Raw genomic sequence first — 12,314 nt, forward strand, 5'->3', positions numbered from 1 at the left:
AGCTCCTTTCTGTGCCATGGAAAGGGCGCCGTAGCTGCCAGCACCGAGGCTTTTCTGCGCTCTGTTGGCAGGCCGGACTCCGGGCGTGCGTCGTGTAGACGCCGTGCCCTCAGGCTGGCCTTAATGGCCGGTCTTTATACCCTCTGTGTTGTGATATACTACCCAGTGGTATAACAATAATGATAATGATAAACATTAAACTTCATTATTGTTGTTGTCAATTATTATTGGGGGCAACCACTGAGAAGGTCACTTTTTCTGGCTCAAGGCTATGGAATTCTGGGAGTTGGAGTTTGTTGTGGGGCCCAGAGCGGAGCTGTGCTCCGCTCTGGGCTCCACAACAAACTCCAACTCCCAGAATTCCATAGCAGAGAGGCAGACAAAGAGTTAAAGCGGTTCCAAACCGAGTTATTTCTCCAGTGTGGATGCAGCCACAACTAAAAAAGAGAGCAATGGGGGTCCTTTTTCTGAGACCCGGCCCTTTTCCTTCTTGGCCTCCTTGGCAGGGCTGTCGCCCAGACAGGAGCCTAGTGTCCAGTCTGCCTCGGCCCCTTTAAGGCTGGGGAGGCCGACGTGGCACTCCCAGGCGGAGGCCCAGCGCCTCCTCCTCCGCCTCCTCCTCCTCCTTCTCCTCCGGCTGCGAGGGGCGCTGCTGCGGGTGGGCTCCCGCTCCGCCTCCGGGCCACAGGCAGCAGCATCAGCAGCAGCAGCCCCACTGACCCAGCCACCCACTGCATCCGCCAGAGCCATGGGGCAGAGCGACCTCATGGGCTCCGCCGAGGACTTCGCCGACCAGGTGCAGCAAGGGGCGGGGAGGGAGGCCCAAGGGGAGACTGATCGCCCAAGCCCTGAGTCCCCCCTTGGAGCCCCGAGGCCCAGGAGAGGGGACATGGCTCGGACACAGGGCAGGGCTTGCCCATAGAGAACCATTGGGCCCCAGAGCAAGTATCCCCCAATGGTTCCCTATGGGCAAGTATGGTTTCTCTATGGGCAAATAATCCCCAGTGATTCCCTATGGGCAAGTATGGTTTCCTTATGGGGAAGTAGAGTCGTTTGTTTTAGTATGTCCCCCAGGAGAGTCTCTCCCCTTCCAAAGAAGCCTTACCCGATTAAAATGTCTGTGTGTGGGGAGGAAAGGGTTGTAGATCCTGTGGCCCCTCCAGATGGGGTTGGATGGACTGCAAGTCCCATCATCCCCCTAGGAAGAACTGCTGGGGGCTGCATTCCTCCTCCAGAAGAGGCAGAGGGTATCCCTGCCAAGCTCCGACAGCTGCCCATTCCTTGCCCCCTCCCCTCCTTCTGGAGACCCCCCAAGCTCTGCCCCTCTTGGCCTCCACCCTGGCATTGAGCGGTCTGAAACCTTAGGTTGCGTCCACACTGGAGAAATAATCCGCTTTGACACCGCTTCAAAGGCCATGGCTCAAGGCTGTGGAATTCTGAGAATGGGACTTTGTCCTGACCCCAAAGCAGAGCTGAGAAGACCCCTTGAGAAAGGCTCTGGTGCCACCACAAACTGCCATTCCCAAAATCCCATGGCAGTGAAAGCGGCATCAAACCGGATTATTTCTCCAGTGTAGATGCAGACTTAAACATACCTGTGTGTATCTCTGGCTGTTGTTGTCTCCCTGTTTACCTGAGCTGCAAACAGGAGCTTCTTTAAACTCCCTTCTGAAAGCCAGAAGGCTTCCCATCTGCCTGGGAGGAGGGAATTCTGGCCCTTCCCAAGATAAAGCTAACAGGGTAAAGCTTTTCCCTTGGCATGAATTGAATAGGGACGGTGCTCATCTCCACTACTAAGCCAAAGAGCCAGTGTTGTCCAAAGACAACTCCGGTGGACATGTGGCCATCATGACTGCACCGAACACTGTTTCCTTCCCACCAAAGTGGTACCTATTTATCTACTTGCATTTGCATGCTTTCGAACTGCTAGGTTGGCAGAAGCTGGGACTAGTGGCAGGAGCTCACCCCATCGTGCGGCACTCAGGCCTCGAACTGCCACACCTTTGGATCATCATCTTAACCACTAAGCCACCACATCCCAGGATAGTACTCACTCAAAACAACCTTACCTTTTTCTTTGCACCAATTCAAATTTTAAATAACCATGCCTTCTTGACCAGTGTTGCCAACAAGCCTCAAAGATATTCCCCGGAATGTTTTACCAAAATCCCTGGAATTCCCCAATATTTACTGGAATATTCAGTCAAAATCCCCAGAAAGAAGTTAATTAAATTCCCCGGATTCTGGGGAATTCCCAGGAAATTGGCAACGCTGGTCTTGACGCAGCTGCTCTGCTTAAAGGAATGATTCCTTAGTTGTGGATGGATGGATGGGACTTCTTTCCCACCATGCCACCAAAATTAGCCACAGGGGCTCTAAGTCCACACAAAGTAGTGTTCTGCCCTTAGATGTTAATCTGCTTTTCTGGTGTTCTAATCAGGAGCAAAAGTGGCCAAATCACTGAATAGTGGTTTACAGAATAATATCATTTTGAAGAGCTTGGTGCCATTGTGTTGTTGGCTCCCTGTTTCATGCTGGTTCTGTGGTGGCAGGATCACAGTAGGATACTGGCCAGTGGGTGGCAAGCCAGGGCACCGGAGGACTGTGGATGGGCTGGGCACACAACTGTTTTGGGCCCGGAGAATAACAGTTTACCCACATTTGAATATAATGTGTGATTGAGGTCTCTCTTGGTATTTCTCTAAAACCCTCACTCTCCAGTCCCACAGATGGCTTTCTGCCATGGTTGCAAAAGTAATTTCTGTGTGCAAGGTCTTGGATGCCCATGTTTTGCAAATGTGCTTCCATTTAATCACATCTGCCAACATCTCTAGATGGTTTCCTCCTCTTCTTGCACAATCCCCAGTAGTTGCACCATCTATCATTTATAGCGCTTCTGTCGCTTTATGAGATGGGAGATATGTACCATGCAGCAGTGTACGTGTGTGTGAGAATGCATTTGCATAGATGATATTTGGATAAAGGACCAGAGCCTGAAAAACAGAAATTTGAGATGTAGTGAATGCTCCTGCATCGGTTTTTGCATGGATTAACCTGGTCAGGCAGAAGGGCATTAAGACTGTCCCCCAATCGCTGAGAATGCTTTTCAGTCACTGGCCCACTTAGGAGTTTTGGCAGAGATAGCCTGCTTGCTTCGAAGAATGACTGCTGTATCAAAAATAAAACATAGGCTAGCAGAGGATCTGTGGAAGGTGAATTTTTCAGCCAGTGCAACATCCGTATGCCCTTCTGCTTCTGGCAGCTGTGAGCCTATTGGGGACCACTGAGATTTGTGCAAGAGAGCAGCCAAGGCAGTGAGCTGAAGATTGGTTAACAGCAGGGTGTTTGTGTAGGTGTGTGTTTTCTCCCCCGCCCCTCTCTCTCTCACACACACACAAACCCACATTCCCATCTTCTGTTCTTTGAGTCTCTCTTGCAAGGTTAGCCTGGTAGCAAGAATCAGTGTCAAAGATTGTAGTGAGAGGAAGGCTTTCCTTCCAAAATTCCCGCCTGCCAGAGGCGACAGACGGAGATCTTTCAGGGAGGGACCCTGAAGGCCTTGAGCAATTCCTGCAGTCAGGGAAAATGATCTTGGCTTTTCCCTTATATAATTAGAAGCGAGTGGTATGTTGATTAAGGATAATTACTGTTTGTTGGAAGTGACTTGCAAGGCAGAATGCTTAGAGAGGCTTTTTCATGTGCCTTCCTGAGTTTCTGAATAAAACCCCTAGTTTGAACTGTGTTGTTTGGAGATAGGGAGGAGACGCTGGGTGTACAGAGCAGATGAATGCCCTTGTGGTTCCTGTGTAAAAAGTGTGTGCTTTGTGGCACTTCTCTCTGCAGGATCCCTGGGCTCTTTGTACAATTAAAGTGTGTGTGTGTGTGTGCGTGCAACCGGCCATCTCCTTGGACAAAGCCATTGCCCACCACCCATGGCAGGGATCCCTCAGCCAATTCATGTAACAGCTAAGGCAGCAGGTGTAATGTTTAGGAAGGGCAGGGGATCTTGAGGGAGAAGGTATGGCTACTATCAGGGAGAGGGTCAGCTATCAGCCCCCTTGCCCCCATTCAGGTGACCAGTTGCCTCTCTTGCCATTTCACACTTAAACATGGTGCACCGTAAATTATCTTTTGTATCTGTCGGTTCTATTGTGGTAGCACTCTGCAGTGCGCAGAAGAGCAGTTTGTGGATGAAGAAATAAGATTTCTGCACATGTTCATTTCCTTCTCACTCGGTTCATGGAGGACTGCCTCCTCCCTGCCCCTGTCTTGAGATCTGCTGGAGGGTTTTTTTTGTTTGGGAGGCCTTGGAGGACAGATTGCTCAGGGGGAAGCAAGGGTCACGCATTGTGTACAGCAGTTTTTAGGTTGTTTGCTTTTTAATGCTTATGGTTTTAACTGGGGTTAATTTTATTGATACTTTCGTTATATTTTAACTTTTGCATGAAGTGAACATGGATTTGTATCTCAGTTTTTGAAAGCTGCCCTGAATGAATGCAGATGCACAATTCTTTAAACATAATCCCAGCCCCAGGCTGGGATATAAATAAATATAGCAATGGCAACAGCAACCCCACTCAAAGTAAAGAATTGCTCCAGGCCTGTTGTTGTGAGGGGAGAAGTGAGGGGGTGGTTTTGGGGGGAGTAGTGGCTTAGTGGTTAACCTTAAGTGGTTAAGGTTGGCAATTCAAGGCCCAAGTGCTGCATGATGGGGTAAGCCCCTGTCACTAGTCCCAGCTTCCGCCAACCTAGCAGTTCGAAAGCATGCAAATGCAAGTACAGAAATAGGTACCACTTCGGTGGGAAGGTAACAGCGTTCGGTGCAGTCATGCTGGCCACATGACGACTGGAGTCATATTTGGAAAACACTGGCTTTCTAGCTTAATAACGGAGATGAACACACCCCTACAGTCGGTTATGACTAGACATTCATAGCAAGGGACTACTTTTACCTTTAATGGCACAGAGGACAAGCAGACCCATCCTTGGAGAAGGTACTACCCTCTTCTGCCCTCTCCTCACAAAAATACAGTACAACACATAAAGACTCCCGGGGCTTCTCCCACCCTTTGGCCATTACGTCCATTATTTGTGAGGGGTTTATTGGTGGAGGGGGGAGAGGATGCCTCTGTCCCTTCACGGTATCTCTTTCCTCCTGGATCCCTCTCCCTCCCTGCCCCATATTCGATTTACAGGCTCAGAAGGTGCAGTGGGAAATAAGTACATGTGGGTTCTCCTTTCATTGTGGACAGGAAATCCTAGTTTCTTTGTTACTAAGAAGCCACCTTCACACTGTGGTCCAATTGCTCTAGCTTGAATATTTCCCGCACTCTCTGCATCTGTCTCAGGGACTTCTTCAGTTGGTTAAGGGTATCCAGCTGCAACAGTGGGAGAGTGGGGAGGCTTTCTAAAAGGGCAAACTAACTTGTGCACTCAGACCACCAGAAAGAGCTGCTGTGCAAACGGTCAGAACTGGCCTTGGTGTGAGCAGAATCCATTCTTTCTTGTTCCTAAAGGCAGCTGCCTTCACGGGGGCTAGGACCACTGTCTGGGGGTTTTAAAACAAAGATTTCAGGGGGTCTTTGCAGTGAAAGGAATCATGGCCATCTATTTTTTTAGGGGGAGATGAAAAAATGCAAGCAGCCCCCGGTGAATGAGGGGCCATACAGATCCTCGCAGAGTCCATCTCATGCCTCCCTCCCTCTCTCTGCTCCCACCTCTAGTTCTTGAGGGTGACCAAACAGTACCTGCCACACGTGGCCCGGCTCTGCCTGATCAGCACCTTTCTGGAGGATGGCATCCGTATGTGGTTCCAGTGGGCTGAGCAGAGAGACTACATCGACGCCACCTGGGGCTGCGGCTACATCCTGGCATCCATTTTTGTCTTCATTAACCTCTTTGGCCAGTTAAGTAAGTGGCTGAGGGGTGGAACCTCTGGGCTTGTGTGTGGAAAGGAAGGCCGGGTTGCGGGTGAGTGGGAGAGAGTGAACTCCAGGGCCTAAATTGGGCAGGTGAGTACGTGTCTGGGGGCAAGTGGCTGTTTGTATCCATTCCCCACCCACCGTTTGGTGAAACTGGAAGTTGGACAGTTACAGAACTGAGACTTCTATGCAACCTGGCTGTGCAGTTCCCCATTTAAACCCCCCCCCCCCTTTGTCACCAAGGTGTTAGTTTGGAGGATGTTGCAGACCACACAATCCTCATCCTGTCCTACTCCAAGAGATTCCAAATTATGTGCTTGGGCTACAGTGCCCTCTTGTCCAAAACACTGGATTTTGGTAGATGAGAGCTAAATTACTGCGCTGTGAATTTCCATGGACAGCTTTGGGGCAAACTTGCTGCCACCTCTGCTTGTTAAAAGATCACGGGAGCTGGAGTGTTTAGCCTGGAGAAGGTTAAGAGGTGATATGATAGTCCTGTTTAAATATTCAAAGGGATGTCATATTGAGGAGGGAGCAAGCTTGTTTTCTGATGCTCCAGAGAACAGGACATGAAACAATGGATTCAAACTGCAGGAAAAGAGATTCCACCTCAACATTAGGAGGAAGTTCCTTACAGTAAGGGCTGTTCAACAGTGGAACACATTCCCTCAGAGTGTAGTGGAGTCTCCTTCCTTAGAGGTTTTTAAACAGAGGCTTGATGCCATCTGTCAGGGATGCTTTGACTGAGAGTTCCTGCATGGCAGAATAGGGTTGGACTTGATGGCCCTTGCGGTCTCTTCCAACTCTATGATTCTATGGCTGGGGAGAAGATGCTGCTTTTCATTGCATGCAGAAGGCTCGAGGCCACTCCTAGGGCTCCTCCAGTTGGAGTGGGGGCTGCTCCTATAGCAGAGAAGATGAGGGTAAACTGCCTGCTGGCAACCCGCCAGAGTCAGCAGAGTGTCCAGCCATGGAAGGCAGTGTTTATGCCATGATGATGCTATGAGAGGAAGGTCCCTGGCCTGCAGCTTGAAATCCTGGATATGAAAGGTTTGTCTCAAGGGGCTTAGGGTGGACGACAGCTATTATCTTTATGGTGCAGAAAGTTGCCTTTTATAAATGTTTAATTACCATCTTATTGTCTCTTAACTATGGAAAATATAGATCAGTCTGAATTGATACTGTGGCTAAGAGAGCAGAGCAGGGGACTCCTAAGTTTCAATGTCATTGTCTCTGCTGCAAGGAGACCATACCACCCTCTGCCCTGAGGAGGGCCTGGCAGACGCAGGCAAGTGGGTGGTGTTTTTTTTAAGGGCTCTGAATGAAAGCTTCCCCTGGCCGAATTTCTCCCTGGGAAACTTACCTGAGGCAGGTGGATGGAGTCCCCTGCAAGAGACAGGGCTCTGGCACATAACCACTCCTGCCACAGGCTCTGGCTCCTTTCCTGGAGGAGGGTGGGGGGTGGCCAGGAGGCTGCTTAATATTAGGATCTGCTCCAGTTGCTCCCTGGCCTGGGGAGCCTTCTCCCAAAGACTGGCTTTGTGGGAGGTGGGATGGAGGGAAGGCGGCGGCGGCAGCAGCACCACTAAGAGATGGGAGTCCAAAGATGAGGGTTACAACCATGGGGAAGGTGATGAGGACATGGTGTGTGTGTTTGTGCTAGTGGAGCTGTGGAGTAGTAAGGATGGAGTGACGAGCTGGGCCAAGTCCAGAGGAGCATGACAAGTGGCTCTGCGGCACACTTGGTGATGTGTTTTGCACATGTGCACGCACGCATGCACACACACGCACACACACCCTTTCCAGTGGGGATGTGACTTCCTGGAGCAATGACCTCTTTCTCTTTCTGTTTCTCCATCCCTCCCTCCATCCCTCTCAGGTGGCTGTATCCTTGTGTTGAGCAGGAACTTTGTCCAGTATGCTTGCTTTGGACTATTTGGAATTATAGCCTTACAGGTGAGAAATGATCACTACTCTGGATTCCAGTACACTTGGCTGAGAAGTCATTACTTCCCGTGTCCCCCGTGGTGAGCTTCCTGCAAACATGTTTTGTAGCCACACGGACTAGCTAGGGGATGGGACACCTGTGAGGTTTCTCCTCAGGAGCTGCTATCCCTCACCCCCATACTAACCAAGTTCCATCTGCCGTATTGAGATTCTGGAGCACTGGACAGGTCTCTTGGAAGATGGCTCTACCCTACCTCCTCTTGGTTGTCTTTTGTTTCATACCTTGCTCCCCTGATTGGAGAAAAGACTGGAGGGGGAAAGTAAGGAAACAGGGGGAGATGAGATAGTGAAGACAGGGTCCTTGGGGAGGTTTTGATTTGGCCTCAGCTTAAAAGGAAAAGGTGTGTCACAAGTGCTGGAGTGTGGAGCTATGCCTGTTTCAGGGGTCAATCATGTTTGTTTATTTCCTTTTAGACCATTGCATACAGCATTTTATGGGATCTAAAGTTTTTGATGAGGTATGTCTTTTTATTGCCTTATTTCTTCTGAATGCATTGCTTGCTTCTCACCGTGGCCTTGTGTCCACATTTGCTTTGGAATGCTTGGGATGTGAGCCACCTGCACACTTACTCACACTTGCTTTCAGGAGATTCTGGGAGCAACTGCCAGACCCTCATTAAGCAAATTTATCGTTGTCCTGAGTCGCATGGCAAGCCCTTTGCAAATGTTCTCTCACCCCACACCTATGGGGTGTCCTTGGTTTCAGCTCTTATTTCTCTCTCAACAGAAATCTTGCTCTGGGGGGCGGTTTGCTGCTGCTGTTGGCTGAGTCACGTTCAGAGGGGAAAAGTATGTTTGCTGGAGTGCCCACCATGCGGGAGAGCTCCCCAAAGCAGTACATGCAGCTGGGTGGACGCGTGTTACTAGTCCTCATGTTTATGACGCTGCTGCATTTTGATGTCAGTTTCTTTTCGGTAAGCATCAAAAATGTTTAAGCTCTCCTCCTCTTTTTTGGGAATTGTGATTAAGGAACTGGTTGGGGAACAGGTGGAGGCATCTGAGGCAACAGGCCCCTGCTAATATTCTTCCTGATCTCTCAAGGGCAACCTGAGCAGGGAGCACATGGATCCCCTGGTGGTGCTTATTTGCCCACCAGTTTGGAAGAACTGCTACAAGGGAGAGCTGCAGCCAAGGCTGGCCATCAGCACTGTAATAGCTTATGACCAACTTTGTCCTTTCACGTGGCCTCTCGGTTAGTGGCACTCCAGATTAGAGGCACAGAGGCACACTGAGAAACTCACCCAGTTCTTCTCTGGGTACTACGGTAAATGCATTCAGTGTCTCTTGTGTAGACATGTTCTCCAATTGTGTATAAAAACTGTTCACTCCTTGCCTTTGTGCTGAGTGTTGGGTCACAGGAACTTCAGGAGACAAGCAGAGAAGAAACATTTTATGGCTTTTTCACATAGTGGCTCTCCTGGTTCAGGTGGCGGCTCATGACCTTGCCATAGAGCAGTGGTTCCCAACCTTTTCCATGCCCAAATGCTCTAGGAAATGTTTGATTAATGTTCACACTCCCTACAAAAATAATATCACATTTGAAGATGAAAAATCCAGTTTCTAACTTTTGAACTACACATTGAACCACACACAATACTGTGGATGAACAAACAGAACTTAAAAATAAGCTTTTAACTCAGTGCATAAAATGCAAATCTAAACTGAGCAATTAGTCTAATTTATTTGGCGGGGGGGGGGGGAAGAGTGATGATGTGTGACTCAAGGGCACATGCCTCTCTTTGTTCCACCCTCTGAAATTCCATCTGACATCCCCTGGGGGTATGGGCACCCCAGGTTGGGAATCCCTGGTGTAGACAGAGCCAGCCGCACCAATGCTTCATTCCTGCACCTGATGGCCAGGAAAGGTACATAACTGTGTATGCGTCCTTCAGGACCATTGAAGACAAGCCACAAACAAACTGGGGATTGGGGAGAAGGTATTTGTATGCTGTTAGCCTCCAGGTGTTAGGATTCTCCTCAAGCAAGGGAACAGCCTTTAAAAAAAGGAACAGAAAGACACCGCTTTTCACTAAAACAGCATTTTTGTGTTCCTTTTTAAAACATTGTTAGGATTTTTTTTAAATGGTGTAGCTTGCTGCAGATTGGGAGGGTACTGGCCCAGCCCTGGTGTTAGGAGGGGGCTGCTTGCTCTGCCCATGCACCACTAATCTGGAGCCTGTATGTGTCTGTTCCCCATGTGTTTACCAGATTCTCCAGAACCTTGTGGGCACAGCCTTGATCATCCTGGTGGCAGTGGGCTTCAAGACCAAACTGGCTGCCTTAACCTTGGTCCTCTGGCTCCTGGCCATCAATGTCTACTTCAATGCCTTCTGGACCATCCCCACCTACAAGCCGATGCATGACTTCCTCAAGTACGACTTCTTCCAGACCATGTCTGTCATTGGCGGCCTCCTGCTGGTAGTGGCCCTCGGTCCTGGTGGTGTCTCCATGGACGAGAAGAAGAAGGAATGGTAGAGCCACAGGCAGAGAACATGCAGCTCATCCCAGAGTCTGGGGACTGACTCCCAACAGGGGAGATTCATTGGGGGGAATTTAAACAAAATCATAATAAACTGCCAGCATTTTATGTAGGTGCCTGTGTTCCCTTTTTAAGGCACGCTCCCTTTTTTTGAGAATTCAGTTTTGGGTTTTTTTTGAACTTTACAGTCACACTGATGATTTGATACATCATTCTACATCATGGAACGTATGCCCAGAGTTGCCGTTACATCCTCCTTTGTAATCCCTAAAATCGGAAAGAACTGGTTTCAGAGCCTCCACTCTTTAATTTCTTTGAGAACGTCTTTAAAAAGCTTGACTACTGTGATCAGGTACCCTATTGTGCTTTTTGTGTGATGGGTGTGCCATCTTTATTTTTGGTCATGTTCACTTTCATCTTGTAATTAAATGAAATCACCTTGCAGACTGCTCATGCAAGTGAGAGCAAGTGAACAATCACAAGGTCTGGTGCCACCTCTACCCTTCTGAGCAGAATGTGATAATGTAAAATGCAGCAACAGCACCACAACACATCAGCACTGCTTCTGGGACCCACAGGCAGATGGGGAAAAGATCTGAAATAGTTGGGTGGCTATGCAGGTTGGGGGAATTTCTCACCTGGTCTCTTACATCTTACTGCAATGGAGAGCAAATGTTTATATCTCAAAAACAGTTTTATGCAGGACACAATGGGCATTGTCCCAAGACACCTCAGCTTATTCGTTTTCATTTCTAAAAAGTTATTACTTTACATCTTTGTTACTTGGCTGGAAAAGAAAGTGCTTATTTCTATCTTCAAGAAGCATCTAGCTGTATTATGTAGAATCATGCAGATGTTGGTTTTCACCCTGGTGCACTGCCTTTAAGGAAGCCTTGTGTACGTTAAGAACAAGCTTGCTGGATGTCACTGAATCTAGCCAAACATTCAGTTTCCAGCAGTGGACAGAAAGGACCCTCGAGTCACAGGCCAATGCTATTGAAAATTCAGATATATTGCTGCTCTTTTTGGAGGTCCCATGTAGGTTTTTTTGGCAAATGACCCTCAATCCGGTTGATCCATGTTTTTAAAAATCAATTAATTTAGTGATCTCATTGATGGTAGTAAACTTAATTAAAATTAATTATACAGATGGTGGTAAAATTTTCCTCATTTTAGGACCAGAAAAGCTACTTCTCCAGCTGTTGTTGGATGCCCATTATTATCTGTGCCCAGCCAGTATGGCCAGGGATAATGGAAGTCATAGTCTAGCAACATTTTGGGGGGGATACCTGGTCTGAGCAAGCCTCTATACACTGGTCATAATTTTATATGAAAAACAAGAGTTGTACTGATAAGAAGTACTTGCAGCTTAAAAGTAGTAAGAATGCCTGGTGCCCAGATGTTAACAGGTGGTTGCAAAGAGGGAGGGAGTGGATTGGTGTTGAGATCAGCACAGAGCAAGCAGCAGTACTGTGGAATCTGAAGGCATTCAATTTTCAAAATCAAGGAGGACTTTGAGTCCTGTGTAGATGGGGATGGAGAGACCATCAGACAGCCACCACCTGTTATAAACTGAAAGGATGAGGGAGAGAAATACTTGGTGAACATCACTAGTTTGCCATGTAAATCCCTCCATTCATCCATCATTAGAGATTATACACTAAGTGTGTGATAGCATAAAAGAAACAGACTTCCCCCTGTGCAAGATTTCAGCTGCAGGGCTGACCACTTTACCCTATTGTTAAATGTACTTTTTACATTTTGGAATTTGCCAAATTTTGCATCTGGAATGAAGAGGCAAATTCACTGTCATCAATTGTCCAGAATGGGACAGTTCAGGAATTTTAAAGACAGATGCTGATTTTCCAGTGTGACAACAAGATACAGACAGTTGCTGTTGTGAAGGA

General features: G+C 48.3%; 1 protein-coding gene across 3 annotated transcripts; it reads left to right on the forward strand.

Moving 5' to 3' along the window:
* Window positions 1-626: 626 nt before the first annotated feature.
* Window positions 627-11,558, forward strand: LOC149308196 (surfeit locus protein 4). 3 transcript variants are annotated; one of them, XM_089535308.1, is made up of 6 exons: window positions 627-796; window positions 5,724-5,910; window positions 7,801-7,877; window positions 8,343-8,386; window positions 8,656-8,842; window positions 10,137-11,558. In XM_089535308.1, exons 1-6 carry the CDS (start codon window positions 749-751, stop codon window positions 10,401-10,403), a joined length of 810 nt encoding a protein of 269 aa, XP_089391434.1. In that variant the 5' UTR covers window positions 627-748; the 3' UTR covers window positions 10,404-11,558. The 3 variants fall into 3 exon arrangements, with proteins under 3 accessions (XP_089391434.1, XP_089391435.1, XP_089391436.1); XM_089535309.1 differs by lacking the exon at window positions 627-796 and adding an exon at window positions 7,086-7,209 and having other exon boundaries at window positions 5,843-5,910; XM_089535310.1 differs by lacking the exons at window positions 627-796; window positions 5,724-5,910 and adding exons at window positions 5,972-6,971; window positions 7,086-7,209.
* Window positions 11,559-12,314: the final 756 nt, after the last annotated feature.

The sequence above is a fragment of the Sceloporus occidentalis genome, unplaced genomic scaffold, assembly GCF_023333645.1.
Source record: "Sceloporus occidentalis isolate IW3139 unplaced genomic scaffold, rSceOcc1.0.p SCAF_8, whole genome shotgun sequence".
In the NCBI taxonomy this organism is placed as follows: domain Eukaryota; kingdom Metazoa; phylum Chordata; class Lepidosauria; order Squamata; family Phrynosomatidae; genus Sceloporus; species Sceloporus occidentalis.

Excerpts from the sequence above, each read along its gene's own strand:
- LOC149308196 (XM_089535308.1), top strand. The coding sequence starts at position 749 with ATGGGGCAGAGCGACCTCATGGGCTCCGCCGAGGACTTCGCCGACCAG. Across the intron at positions 797-5,723 it reads CCGAGGACTTCGCCGACCAG|TTCTTGAGGGTGACCAAACA; the intron begins GTGCAGCAAGGG and ends TCCCACCTCTAG. Across the intron at positions 5,911-7,800 it reads TAACCTCTTTGGCCAGTTAA|GTGGCTGTATCCTTGTGTTG; the intron begins GTAAGTGGCTGA and ends CATCCCTCTCAG.